The sequence below is a fragment of the Capra hircus genome, chromosome 12 (genome assembly GCF_001704415.2).
Source record: "Capra hircus breed San Clemente chromosome 12, ASM170441v1, whole genome shotgun sequence".
Classification (NCBI taxonomy): domain Eukaryota; kingdom Metazoa; phylum Chordata; class Mammalia; order Artiodactyla; family Bovidae; genus Capra; species Capra hircus.
In genome coordinates, this window is record NC_030819.1 from 58,383,260 (window position 1) to 58,397,143 (window position 13,884).

At 35.0% G+C, this 13,884-nt stretch overlaps 1 protein-coding gene across 5 annotated transcripts in view; it reads left to right on the top strand.

The window, feature by feature from the left end:
- Positions 1 to 6,399, top strand: part of PDS5B (PDS5 cohesin associated factor B) — a 173,929-nt gene extending 167,530 nt beyond the window's left edge. For all 5 annotated transcript variants that reach the window (XM_018056634.1, XM_018056632.1, XM_018056635.1 and 2 more), the window contains 2 exons: positions 1,902 to 2,040; positions 3,412 to 6,399. In XM_018056634.1, the coding sequence (XP_017912123.1) occupies positions 1,902 to 2,040; positions 3,412 to 3,447 (175 nt within the window). In that variant the 3' untranslated portion in view covers positions 3,448 to 6,399. The remainder of the gene's footprint in view (positions 1 to 1,901; positions 2,041 to 3,411) is intronic.

Consider the following 13,884-nt stretch of genomic DNA (forward strand, 5'->3'; position numbering starts at 1 on the left):
ATTTCGATGATTAACTTTATAACAAAATAACAGGGTAAATATCTTTCATGCTTGTAACTTTAATTTATATTGGGGCATCATAAAATTAAGGGCTTATATGATTATCATGTTGTCTTGTAAAATTACACAAGTCCTCCTCATGGGAATGTTTTTAATGAAGCAAGTATTTTCTGTTAAAAAAATCAACACAGAGAGAGAGAGTCTATGTCCTGTCTTAACAGCCTAACTTCTTTTTACTGGAAAGCCCCTCTTTAGAGGTAGTATGATCACATATGTTACTATTTGCTTGTTTTCTTGTTCTGATCTTAGTGGAATTGAGCAAGATTATATTATTTTCCCTGTATTTTCTTCTGTTAATTCTGAAAAACTAAATCAAGTAAATTTGAGTAAATTGGTTTGAGTACAGATTAAACAGTATGTATATTCAATTGCTTATAGAAATGATGAGGAAATTCTAAATTAAATACCAACAGATATATATGTTTAATTAAATGGTGGTATCTGTTACATATTTTTGAGTATCTTCTATGTATCAGAGAGTACTAGGTGCTAAGGAATATAGTGACAGAAAACAGGCATCCTTATAGTGCTTAGCATCTAAAAGGGAATGTAGGTATTAAATAATCACACATAAATGTGAAATAATAAGTTGTGAAATGTACCTTGGAGGACAAAGTTAGGGTGCTGTAAGAGAGTGTAATGAGAGGGCTGGGGAACTGGGGAAGTTTTCTCTTTGGAAAGTTGATTCCTTGAGAACAAGTTGATTCCTCACGTTGATTCCTTGAGAACAGTAGGAGTTAGACTTCTAGAGAGTAGGGAGAGGAACATTTCAAGTGGAGGGGACATTGTTTTGGAAGGTGCTGAAGTGGGAATAATCTTGACAAATTCAGAGAGCCGAAGGAAGGCAAAGTTTTTGCTGTATTGCAGTTTCAGGGAATTGGGGTATAGAAAGAGATGAGAACTGCAAGTAGGCAAGGCCAGTCTAAAGGTCCTTATGTACTTATCAAGGAGGTTAATGCAGTTACTCTCAGTACAGTAGGGGCCTCTCTCAGGGGCGTGACATCAGCTGTTTTACATTTTTAAAAGATTACTTAGAGGCAAGAGATGAGAATGGTTTAGAAATATGTATGATGTAACAGTGAAGATGGAGAGAGTGAATGGATTTGATATTTCTTTACAAGTAGAATCTTTGGGTCAGACAAAGAATTGCACACTATTAAGGAAGACTAAATTTTCTGGTTTGAGCAACTCAGTAGACATAGATGCCTTTTACAGACTTGGGAAAGATAAAAGGAAGAGTAGACTTTGGGTTATATTTTAAAATCCTTTATGGCGTTGGTTTCAGTCACCCTGACTTTTGTTATTTGTTAGATCTTTTTATATGTAACAATCTAGGGTTAAGTACTGGTTTAGGGTTTAGAATGTAAGAAAAATATTTCTTGGCTTACACGGTAATTGAGGGTAAAAATGATAATAAAGGAGAGTCTATTAAGTATTTAAAGCATTTCCTCTTATGAAGTAAAGTAGAAAGTGAAGTTGCTCATTCATTTCCGACTCTTTGTGACCCCATGGAGTCCATGGGAATTCTCCAGGCCAGAATACTGGAGGGGTAGCCGTTTCCTTCTCCAGGGGATCTTCCCAACCCAGGAATTGAACCCAGGTCTCCTGCACTCATTCATCTTTACCGTCTGAGCCACCAAGGAAGCTCAAGGATTCTGGAGTGGGTAGCCTGTCCCTTCTCCAGGGGATCTTCCCAACCCAGGAATCAAACCCCTGATTCTCCTGCCTTGCAGGCAGATTCTTAACCAGCTGAGTGGTATACCAGGGAAGCCCTCTTACGAAGGTAAACTACCACTTAAAGATCACAATGTTCATTTTATTTTACCTGTGTTTTACTCTAGCCGTGTAGGACGCTCTAAACAAGCAGCTACTAAAGAAAATGACTCAAGTGAAGAAATAGATGTGTTTCAGGGTAGCTCTCCTGTCAATGATGAAAATCCACAGGAAGAAACAGAAGAAGATGAAGTCTCTACAGTAAATGTATGTGTTTTTTAAAGTGCCATGTGTGATAGTATGGAATATATTCAGTAGAATTAGAGTTGATAAGTGGTCAGATTCTTTTAGCACTTGCTGTTACTTAATAATTCTGAATATTTATGTATGTATTTTTTCATTTGTTTGTAGTGTGTTAGTTCATCTATCAGCTTAGATTGTGGAGAAAATATCATTTATGAAAACCTGAAACCAAGTGAGAATAATAGACATAGCCTAGTGAAAGTGTAAATGTCCAGTGTACAACTGAATACAGAGAAGAGCAAGTGATAGTCTCAGGACGACACCACATGCACTTAAGTTTTCCCAGTATCTGTTAAATATACTCTTGGTAATATTTCGTATAAGTTTTTTGTTTGAGTTTCTCAGTAACAACTAGAATTTAGTCAGTCATGTAGAATAAAGTCATGTCTTCAAATAAAATTAGCGTTTGGAATTCATAAAAATTGGCAATAGACCTTTCTTTCACAAAAGTAGGAATGTGATGCCTCCCAAGATACTTTTTAAAATAATGAATGGCTGCCTGTCACAGCTCCGATTTTTCTCTTTGGAAGAAATATAATTGATGCGTCTAAGTAAGAGCTGTGTATTGCTAATATTCATGCTGAATCTGTGGATCAGCTCAGCTAGTTTCAGTTTTTTGTTTGAGAAACGTGTGTCCTGTGATCAAGCCCCAGAGTTGACCCCTGCCTCTCTGTCTTATTTAATATAATCAGCACCTCTGTCTGCATCAGGATTCATTTATCTGAATTAGTTGAAGACCAGAGGAAAAAAATATGTTGAATTATGGTCTCAAACTAGTTTGGCTTATAAAGGGTTTTTATGGGGGGAAGGTATAAAAATAAGGCTGATGTGTACATAGTAACTGATGGCTTCATTAAAGGAAAACTAAACTATAAGTTAATTACATTAAAATCCTGTTCTGTTTGTGTTCCTCTTGATAATACTAAACTTATTTTATCTGAAATTTTATGCTTTCATTAGTACTTGCCACATTTTTTATATCTTTTTGATAGTTATTATGATCCAGACTCAATAAGTAATTTCTGAGAAAGGTAGCTATAAGCCTAAGTTCATAAATATCAGATGTTTTCCTTTAACATGGTGATATTTGTCATTGTTTTTTGCCATTGCCATTGACTTCTGTTCATTTCTCTTTAAAATTATTAAACAGAAAAGTAAAATATTTTCTCTTTTGCTAATCCTGGGAAAGGCTGTTTATAAGCATTCATGTATGTGATGCTAAGGCTGAAAGTTAATGTAGGAGAAAGATTTTAAGAAAGGACTATCAGGAACGTGTTAAGAATAATAATTGGTTATAAAACAATGGTAATTACACCTGTTGATGTTTCTTTCAAGGTGCGGCGGCGAGGTTCTAAAAGAGAAAGGCGATGAACAGATGCCGTTAATAACTTTCTGTGTGAGAGCTTTGAAAAAAATGGTTATCAAGCTTCAGGCTGAGTAAAGCCTTTGATGCACAAAATGGGACTGCTGAAGAGTGGACAGTTGGACCTTACTCTGATGACCTCATGTGTCTGTGGTCACACGCTTTAGCCATGCGCATGGTGACAACATTGACTATGGAGTCTTATGAAAGAGTCTAATGTGCGATGGCTATGTAGACATAAACTAAAGAAGAAACTTGTAAATATATTTTTTCTTTTTTTTTTTTTTAAATGTTTCTGACTTCTAAAGTGCTTGTATAGCTTTTATCTGCGGCTTTAAACTGACAGTGCCCAGCTGTTTATTGGATCTATTGATTTGAAAAGAGTTTGTTAGGATAGATCTTAAGCAGTAATCTGTCAGTGTTTGTATTTGTATTCTCTGCAATTTACTGTGAAAAAAATTTTTTTTCAACAAATGGTGTCATTTTCTTGATGTCACTGTTTGTTGGAGAGTTGAAATGCTCTCTTTCCCGTACGTCTCTTAGCTGGTGTTTACTCCCAGGCATCCTTAATCTGCAGAGGTGCTAAGTGGTCTGCCATCACACCTGAATCATGCCTCTGATGGGAGGACGCCACACAAATGGTGAAACAGTCCTGAAGTTGTTTGATTATTTTACACCTCAGTATTGGTCCCAGAATTTTCTGGCCTGTCATGGCAACGAAAATTTTAAAAAGAGAGAGATTTAAAATATTTTAATTTTAAAGAGTGTGTTAATAAAATAATGTACTGAATTCTTTATCCCGTTTTATCATCCCTTTTCAGTTTTTATTAATCTACTGTATCAATAAAATTCTGTAATTTGAATTAGTTTCTGATAGTCTAGAATGTTATTGTGTATAGATACTTCCTCTTGAACATTATGTTCAGAAAATGCAAATTATTACACTATAATATAAAATCTGATATATACACATTAGAAATGTTTCAGTTCTCCATAACAGTATAAAGTTAATCAGAAAGAAAAAAATTTTATTGATGCAGTGTGTCTTTATAAAGCTGTTCTTGAAAGCAAGTGTTTTGTATTTTATAGTGAGTTGCATGTTTATGAAAAAAAAGTGCTGAAAATGGGATGTGCTCTTTTCTGTAAATTCATATTTAGCCATAGTATATGATAGATTGCCCCATAACATAGTTTTTCATCAAGAGTTTATTATTGTACTTTATTTTGGAGCCAAAAATTGTTTTTTGGGGGGAGGGGCAGGGTGGGAGTGATATATCCAACTATATGAGCTACTGTAGGTACCACAGTCTTATGAACTTTGAATGAAATTCCACTTGTCCAGATTGAGAGAAGTGGAAATTTATTTGGGTTTAGAGCATATCTTTCTTCTTTTCTTTGTTGTAATCTACAAAATATAGAAACAAAGGCAGTATCCTTTATACAGTTTTATGAACTGTATTTTCAACCAAAACATATAGAGTATGACTTAATGCTTACCTAAATTCATTTTAGTATTTCAGGTGCTGTTCTTTCATTTTTTTCATGGTTACCATCAGAAAAGAAAATCGTATTCTAACTTATTTATCACAGTGAATAATTGAGCATTTTCATTTAATATACCATTATGTTTAAGGTATATTTCCAAGGTTGGTTATAATAGATGGGGGATATAATAAAGAAACTACTATTTTGGAAAATGACGTTTACTATTTTCCAGTGTATACTCACAATTGATGTGATTATTTTTCTTTTAAAAATTTCTTCATGTTTGTGAAAGGGCCTTTTATTTAAAAAAATAGTTTTGAATTGTGTCTTAATCTCTCAATATTTAACTATTCTTCATTTACAGCAGTACTGACACCAGTGATAATGGGAGGCTGCTATATATCAAGGCAGCTAACGTTGGACCAATATACAGCTGGTTTTTAAACGTGTCATTAGCTCAATTCTCCCAAACACGCTCTTTCTATTTCAGCAGTACAAAGGCATGCTTTTAAATCTATAAAATAAAGAATAAGGGATAGCTTTGTATTTTTGTCTTTGACTAAATTGCACCAGAAATGTTTATGGAAGTATATCCTTATGACCATTTTATAAAACATAATGAAAAAATGATTATGGAGGATTTTTATTTGCATGATCATAGTTAACCAAATTTCATTGCACATTTAATTTTGTACATTAGTTCACACAAAATGCTCATTGTAGATTTTGTTCAATGCCAATGAGTCTGTGATTTTATAACTTGTCTGTTCACTTTTTGGGAGGATTACAATGTAAATTTTCCATTTTTCTGTAGAAAAATAGGTGCAATAATGATCAAAGTTTTAATGTCCTGAGTATTCTTAGGGGATTATCTTATTATTATGTTTAAACTTAACATTTCATGTACTAACATTTGGAGAGCCACATATGATAACTAAAGTAAAATTAAGTATGTGTAAAACATTAATTGCTAAACATGGTTAGCAAACTCTTCAGTGATAATGTTCATTTTGAAAATATGTACTGTATAAAATTAAGAAAATATTTAACTCATTGTAACAAGTTCCACTATGAAAATCTTACGATTCTTCAGTGAGGTTATCTTGCTGCACTCTGTAGCAAATCCGTTTAATCTACATTATAATAAAATTTCTTGCTGCAGTGCAACAGGAAGCTTTTTCAGTGATCTCCACTGTATATGTAAATTACAAATGTGGCTGTAAAACTTGTTCCAGGCATTAAAGGTTAAATTACTTTCTGTATTTTCTTACAACTTGTTAAGTTTGATTTTTAAGATTTCCTTTTGCCCACTTGAAGAATGTCAGGAATTTAAGAATTTGTTTAACTTAGGCATATGTCCCCTACCATATAGTATTATGTCACCATGATGAACAATTGGTATTTAGGTAGATAACCAATTTTCAGACACATTTTTGGATTTTCTGTGAAGTTGAATAAACATGGAAGCTAATATATAATTGTATTATTTTATTTATGTGAATCTATATACATTTATATTTAAATGTTTACTAAGTGGAGGAGGTCATATTTTAATGATTTTTACTTTTGGAGCCTTTGGTTCATGAAGAGAAAAGTGTATTTCCTAGTAACATTTTTCAAACTTTTTGTTTGAACTTCTCATGCAAAATCTTGGCCAACAGAGATTTACTAAGTATTATTTAAATGATTGCATAACTGAAGAAAAGAAATGTATCAACTTCAAAAGTAAGCACCAAGAAATGTAGTGGCAGTTTTGTTAATGTGTTCAGCAAATATTTATTGAATTCCTACTATGTGCTAGGCTGGTTACAAAAGTGTGATCAGGATAGTAAGTCTCTGCCCTTGCGGAGCTCACATCCTCCACAGAGAGGTGGGGGAATAAGGAAAACAAGAAGCAGTATTTAATATCATATCATATGGTAGAAGGTGTAGAGATTAGAAAAGGACAAATTGGATAGAGAGTAGAAATGATTGGAGGAGAAGCTGTTTTATACACTTGGAAGCTATGTTATTCAGTAAAATTTAGGATCATTACATTTTTATAATGAAGTTGACACTTTTCTAATTATAAAATGTCACTTGTCTGTATGAATACATCATACTGTCTTTGATAATCGAAACAGCCATTACCAGTTTTGTTGTAGCTATTCTTTGCATGACAGAACTTCTATCCTGTTATTTTCAACCTGTTTGTGTCCTTATGTTTAAAAGCGTGTATTATGTAAACATTTTTTCCTTTGGTCTTGTTCTTTTATCCAACCTTAGAATCTTTGTTTTTTAGTTAGAGTGTTAAGGCTACTTATTTTTGTTTAATCACTGATATGCTAGCTTTCTTTGGTATTTTCTCTGTTTGCCATTTTTTTATTCATTCCGTTATGTTCTCCTTTCCCTACCTTCTTTTGGCTCAGTAAAGGACTTCTTGCTATATTATCTCTTTTACTAGCTTTTTAGTTACACCTGATTGTGTTATTATTTCAGTGGTTAACCTGCAGATTACAATATCTGTATTTTACTTATTATAGTCTACCCTGTATTAATGTTTTTATAACCTTATGAACAAGGCAAGAAGTTGAAAACAGTTCAGCTTCATTTGCTGTGCCTCTACTTTTTGTTCTATATTTTTGATATATTTTTTGGTTTTAAATGTCAGAATATCAATGCTTTCAATAATCAGTGTTCTAACTTGTTTACCCATAATTTTCTCTCTCTCTCTTTTTTTTTTTTTAATTTGGATAGTTCTGTGCTTCCACTTACTTCATTTTCCTTCGGCCTGAAGAACTTTTAGTATTGCTTATGTAATATAAGCAGTTAATGTAAGCAGGTCTGGGGCAGTTAATTCATTCAGCTTTTTTTTTGTTTGTTTGAAAGGTCTTAATCACACCTTCATTATTGAAGGGTATTTTCCTTGGACGTGGAATTCCCAGATGGGCAGTTCTATTTGGCACCTTAAAAGTTAGCATTCTCTCGTCCTCTCAATTCTGTATTTTTTGTGGGAAAGTCAGCTTAAAACCCTTTTGCTCCTTGTAGGTAATGTGTCTGTCTTTTCTGGCTGCTTTTAGAATTTTCTCTTTATCTTTGTTTTTAGCAGTTTGACTATACTGAGTGGTTTTCATTTTGTTTGTCATGCTTGGGGTTTCCTGAGCTTTTGAAGCTGTGGATTGATGTGTTCCATCAGTTTTGAAAGATTACCCTCACAAATTACTTCTACTCTATTATCACTCCTCTCTGACACTCTGGTTATAAATACGGCTTCCCTGAAAGCTCAGTTGGTAAAGAATCCACCTGCACTGCAGGAGACCTGGGTTCGATCCCTTGGTTGGAAAGATCTCCTGGAGAAGGGAAAGGCTACCCACTCCAGTATTCTGGCCTGGAGAATCCCGTGGACTTACCCCATGAGTCGCAAAGAGTCGGACATGACTGAACGACTTTCACTTCCCTTTCCCTTTCCCTGTTCTTTCTACTTGTTTTTTCTCTGTGCTTCACTGTTTTGAATATTTTCTATTAACCCATCTTCAGACTTATCAAGCCTATCTTCTGCCCTGTCCAGTCTTCCATGTAACCCACCTGATTAGTTGATTTCAAACATTATACTTTTTAGTTTTAGAATGTTATATTTTATAGATTTCATTTCTCTGTTGAATGTCTCTTTTTATGCTTTTCTCTCATTTATAAAAATATGCAACTGGCAGAGATTAGAATTATATAACTATTCATCATCTGTGGACCTGATACTATTGCCTAATTCTTTTTTTTCTTCATTATCAGTCACATTTTCTCTGGTCACATTCCTTTCTCTCACCTTTCAGGGCTTTTAATTTTTTTCTCTATTGCAGGAGAATGTGCATAAAAGAACTGAAGGATTGAAGTTGATGTGATTCCCCACCCCCACCCCCCAGGAGAGAATTTGTTTTGTTTTCTGTTAGGCAGTTGATTACCTCAATCCATGGAATTGGGCTTGGATTGCAGCTTATGTTAGACTCAAACTTGTTTCAAAAGTTTTGGGACTTGTGTTATGTGTTACGTGAAGGCCTTTCCCTTTAGCACAGCAAGACTATGATTTCATTCAGCTTTTCCCTCCAGCCCAGACTCTCAACAGGAGGGCAGTTTTACAAAGGATCAACGAAGAAGGTTATCTGAGAAGGTGACATCTGATTGTGGACTTTGATGAAGTGAGGGAATAAAACCAAACCATATGAGGGGAAAAAAGAATACTACAGGCAGAGGAAAGAGTTACGTACAAAAAGTCCTTAGGGGAGAATGAGCACATTAGGGATTTCAAGAAGGCTGTGTTTCTGAAGTGAAAGTGACCAATGGATAAAAGGGCTGGAGGGAAACTCAGAAGCCAGCAAAGAGCTAGACCATACCTGTGTGCTCTTGGGAGTTTTGTTCAGAGTTTGATGGGAATCCATTGTCTTTGATGAGTAGGAGAATGGCAAGATCTGGATCTGCTTTTATTTATTTTTAATTAAAAAGATTTTGGACTGAACATGTCTAAAACTGAATGCATAACCTTTCCTTCCGGGATCTAGTCATCTTCATACATCTGGAAGTAGAGCTAGCATTCAGCTAGTAACACAAATCAGAAACCTAGAGATTGCCCTCTTCCTCCTCCTCATCCTTATGCTTATATTCTCGTCTGTCATTAAGTCCTGTTGATTTTCTTTTCTGATTGCTCCTGGAATTTTTCTACTTTAAGTTCTCATGTCTTTGCCACCAAACTTGTCTGTCACATTTGCTCTTGCCTGACCTCATGTTGATGTTCACAGTGTAGCCAGACTATCGTGAAATAGAGTGATCCTCTCAGCAGCAGCAGCAGCAACAGATCTTGTAGTGTAAACCCTACAACCCCTTAACACTCCACCGTTCCCTTTAGGATAATGTGCCCTACACAGCTTTGCATCTTTGGTCACTCCTGTCTAGCCAGACCTTTCTTCTTAGTCTATGTCAGCCACACTCTTCCCTTACACCTAGTTGCCAGAGGTACAGGCTATTAGGGTGCATACAAAGGGATATGGACATTCAAAAGACGAAGTATAGTCTACTCTTTGTGCCTGAAGCCCTCTTCCTTTTTCTGCTTGCATCTAGTTGTCTCATACTCACACAACAAGAATTTTCCCCAAGGAAGCCGTTGTAGGTTTCTGTGATAAGGACAAACCCTACTATTGTATGCCCTCTTAGTTTCCTTCTTTATAGAGCCTCTTAGCCCAGTTGGTATTTGGATCGTCTTACTGCCTCCAGCATTGTAAGTTACATGAAGACAGAGATGAGGTTTCTGTTCACTAGTTAATCTCCAGCACACAGCACAGTGCCTTGTACTTAGTAGTCAAGAACACTCGTTGAGTAAATCTAAATTTACCTTATTAAAATGTAGATAAATAATGTGACAAATTATTCTATTTAAGATGAAGTCAGATAATTTATTGTGCCAGATAGCCTTACTGAAGGCTTTCCATGTACTGTTTCACGTAGCCCTCCCTCACTGTAGCTCAATGTGGTAGTAGATGGTATGCCCCTGAACAGATGAGGGAACTTGAGGGTCAGAGAGTGGTTTACTCAAGATTCCTCGTCTTGGAAGTGATGCCAGAGGGGTTGATCACATCTGTTTTACTCCAGAGGTGTGCTCTCTTTCTGCTATCTCCGATATTAATCATCCAGCCAATTGATGGAATAAATGTTAATATAAGTCTTAAAGAAGTCATGATATAGTTCTCAAATTATGCTGGAGTTTCCCAGTCAAGATGATAATACTCGTCCACATTTATTGGATACCCTATTACCACGTCTCCCATTGTGAGAAATGTATATTTTCAACATTTTACAAAGCAACCTAGACTTGCCCAAAGGTCACAGGGTAGAGCCAGAGTTGATGGTCTGAAGTGGTCCTTATGCTGCTCATTTGGACTAGAATTCAAATACTAATAACTGAAACCAATACTGCTTGCTTTTTACTGAAAGCATATACGATACTTCAGACTGAGATCCCAGAAAGTGACGGATAAAAATGTAAGTTTTATTTACCTGGCAGTTTCCTGTCTTGAATAGATGGGTTTAACTGGGTTCACTAGATAGTCTTCTGCACCCCCTGGGGGCCTGTAGGTATCATGAATAAAAGTCCTGGAGAGGAGATGATGCTGTTCACCGCTTATAGATGGTATGTGAATGTTTGGAGGGTGCTGCATACTAGAAGTGTTCATTTGGGAAGTGAGATCAACTTGGCTCAAGAGAGCTTTCTGAGTTGTGGTTGGGTAGTAGGGAGATAACCTGTGCAAAAGTAGCTTGAGAGAACACGGTGTGGGGCTTTGAATTACAAAGCCAGTTCAGGGAGCTACCCATGACTTTAGAGCAAAAGAAGCTATTAAACTATTAATGTTAGGAGTTTTAATGCAACAGCTTTAGAAGGATGTGTGATACAGTTTAACGGGCTATAAATAGGGAGTCCAATTAGTTAACTCTTAGGATTAGCTTAGTAGTTTGCTCTGAAGAAGCAATTACCTTGTCATTAAGCCTCAGACTGTTCATAATTAGTAATTGTTAGATGAGTTCTGTAGTTTCATTAGTCAGATAAAGACAGTGTTGACAGTAACTAACAGCCAGTTGAACATCTTTTTTGATTTGAAACCTTACACATGTACTTCCTAAATATTTTACCATAGAAAGGAGGTGGAAACACATTCAGAGCAAAAATATGAAAATTACCCTTCATCTGATCAGGATTTCAGTTACACTTCCTCATGCATATCTGTATAGCTTTTGTTTTTATGTAAGTGGGACCATGTTATACCCTTCTACAATTTTTTCCTCTACCTACAAAGCTATCAGCACGTATGGGTTTATTGCACACTTTTAAAAGCTGCATAAAATTCATTGTGTAGTTATGATTTATTTAATCAATGTTCTATTGATGGGCATTTGAGTTATTTACACTTTTCACTTTTACAAATGAGGCAGTAAATGATCTTTCCTGTATGTCTTTGTGCTGAAGTGCCAGCTTTCCTGTAAGAAATAGATACCCGTGTAGAGGATTGTGGAGTTCCTTGAAATTTTAAGTTTTGCCAAATTGCTTTCCGCAAAGTCTACCAGTTAATGCTGGTTTTAACTTCTGTCAGCTGATAAAAATTACTTTGTTTTCATTTGCATTTCTCCAATTAGAAATGAAAGACCATTGTCACATATGTTTTCTTTTTGATTGGCTCTTTCTAGTCCATGAACTACTTGTTTGTATTTGCCTGTTTTTCTGTTTAACTGTTTCTTTTTATCATTGTTGTTCCTCATCTCTGGGCAAAAAGGGAGGACGTAGGGATGGGTTGTGGACTTTAGCTATACCAAGTTACATTTTGTTATAAAAAGTACTGTAGGTTTTGGCTAGCATATATAATAAAGTGAGTTTACTTTTTATTCCATGAGCTCTGTACATATTCTCACATTATTCACTTCTTGTTAAATCTGTGGAAGTTACCTTCTGGTGACTCACATATCTTCTTAAGCTAATTTTTTTTTTTTTTTACTGTATCACACAAGTTGTGTGATCTTAGTTCCCTGCCAGAGGATTCAATCCAGACCATGGTTGTGAAAGCATTTGAATCCTAATCACTGGACTGCCAGGGAATCCCCAGTTGATGTCTTCTGTCATAATTTCTGTAATAATATGGGAGTTTTTCCTCTTCGTGAGCTCAAATCTGTCAGTATTTTTCACTGTGGCCTTAGAGTTTTGTGCTATCTATAAGATTTTTTAAAAATACTTTTCTCATATGTATACTTTTTTTTAACATTAAATCATTTACTCCATCTGGGGACTACTTTTGTATATTGTGTGTGATTGTGTTCTAACTTTATTTTCTCCTAAGTGTGTGGTTGCTTTTCTTAATACAGTTTATTGCATAATTTCTTTTATCTCCACTGGTTTGAAATGCCACAGGTATCATGAACTAAATATCTTTGTCTACCTGGATATGATTTTGGACTCATGTGTCATTGATTTCTTTGTCTTTGCCTATAACCAACGTATAATGTAGTTACTATACCCATATGATAAGGTTTTATATTTAGTCTGAGATATTTCCCTAAAATGTAATTTTAACAGTGTCTTATTTGTTGTTCTTGGCTATTCTGGTTATTTTCTCTTATTCAGAATATCAACATCTTTACAATATTGAGTCTGCCCACTGAGATAGATTTTTTTAAAGTCCTTTCAATATAATTTTACTATTTTCTTCATAAGAATAGGCTTTACATCTTAAAACATATTTTACAAGTTTTTTTGTCATTGCTAACATTGTTGTTATTCTATTTTCTAACTGGTTATACCTGTTGTGTTATGTTTTCAGCCACTTTGCTGAACTTTTACTAGTTGTAAGAGTCTTTCAGTTAATTCTCTTGGATTCGTTAGGTGACACTGTCTGCAAACAGTTTTGTCAGTATTTCAGATTGTTCTGATACTTACATCATGTTTTTCTGGTCTAATTGTGTTGGTTGGCATCCCCAGAGCATTGTTAAATAGAAAGCATCCTGTCTTTTGCAGTTTAAGAAAGTTTCTGTTTCTAATCAGGGTTATTGAAAAATAAAATCTGGAATGTGTGTTGAATTCCATGTTTGCATGTCAGTTTATGTTTTTTAAAATATATAATTATCAGTATAATCAATTACATTAATAGATTTCATAAATAGAATCATTTTTGCTTGCTTTGGCAGGATTAACCCAAATTGGTCATCCTACTAGATTCATTGTGCCAGCATTTTACTCAGTATCCTTACGTTCACGTCGAGTATTGAGATTGTAATTCTCTTTATTGTGTTCTCCTTACTCCAGTATTGGTGTGAAGGGTTTTGCTAGCCTTTAAAATGAGTTGGAAAGCCGTCTTTTATTTTTCTATAAAACAATTTCTATAATGTAGGAATTATCTACCTCCTGAAATCTTCACGAAGCTCACATTTTACATTGTACTTGGTGCCTTTTAAAATTT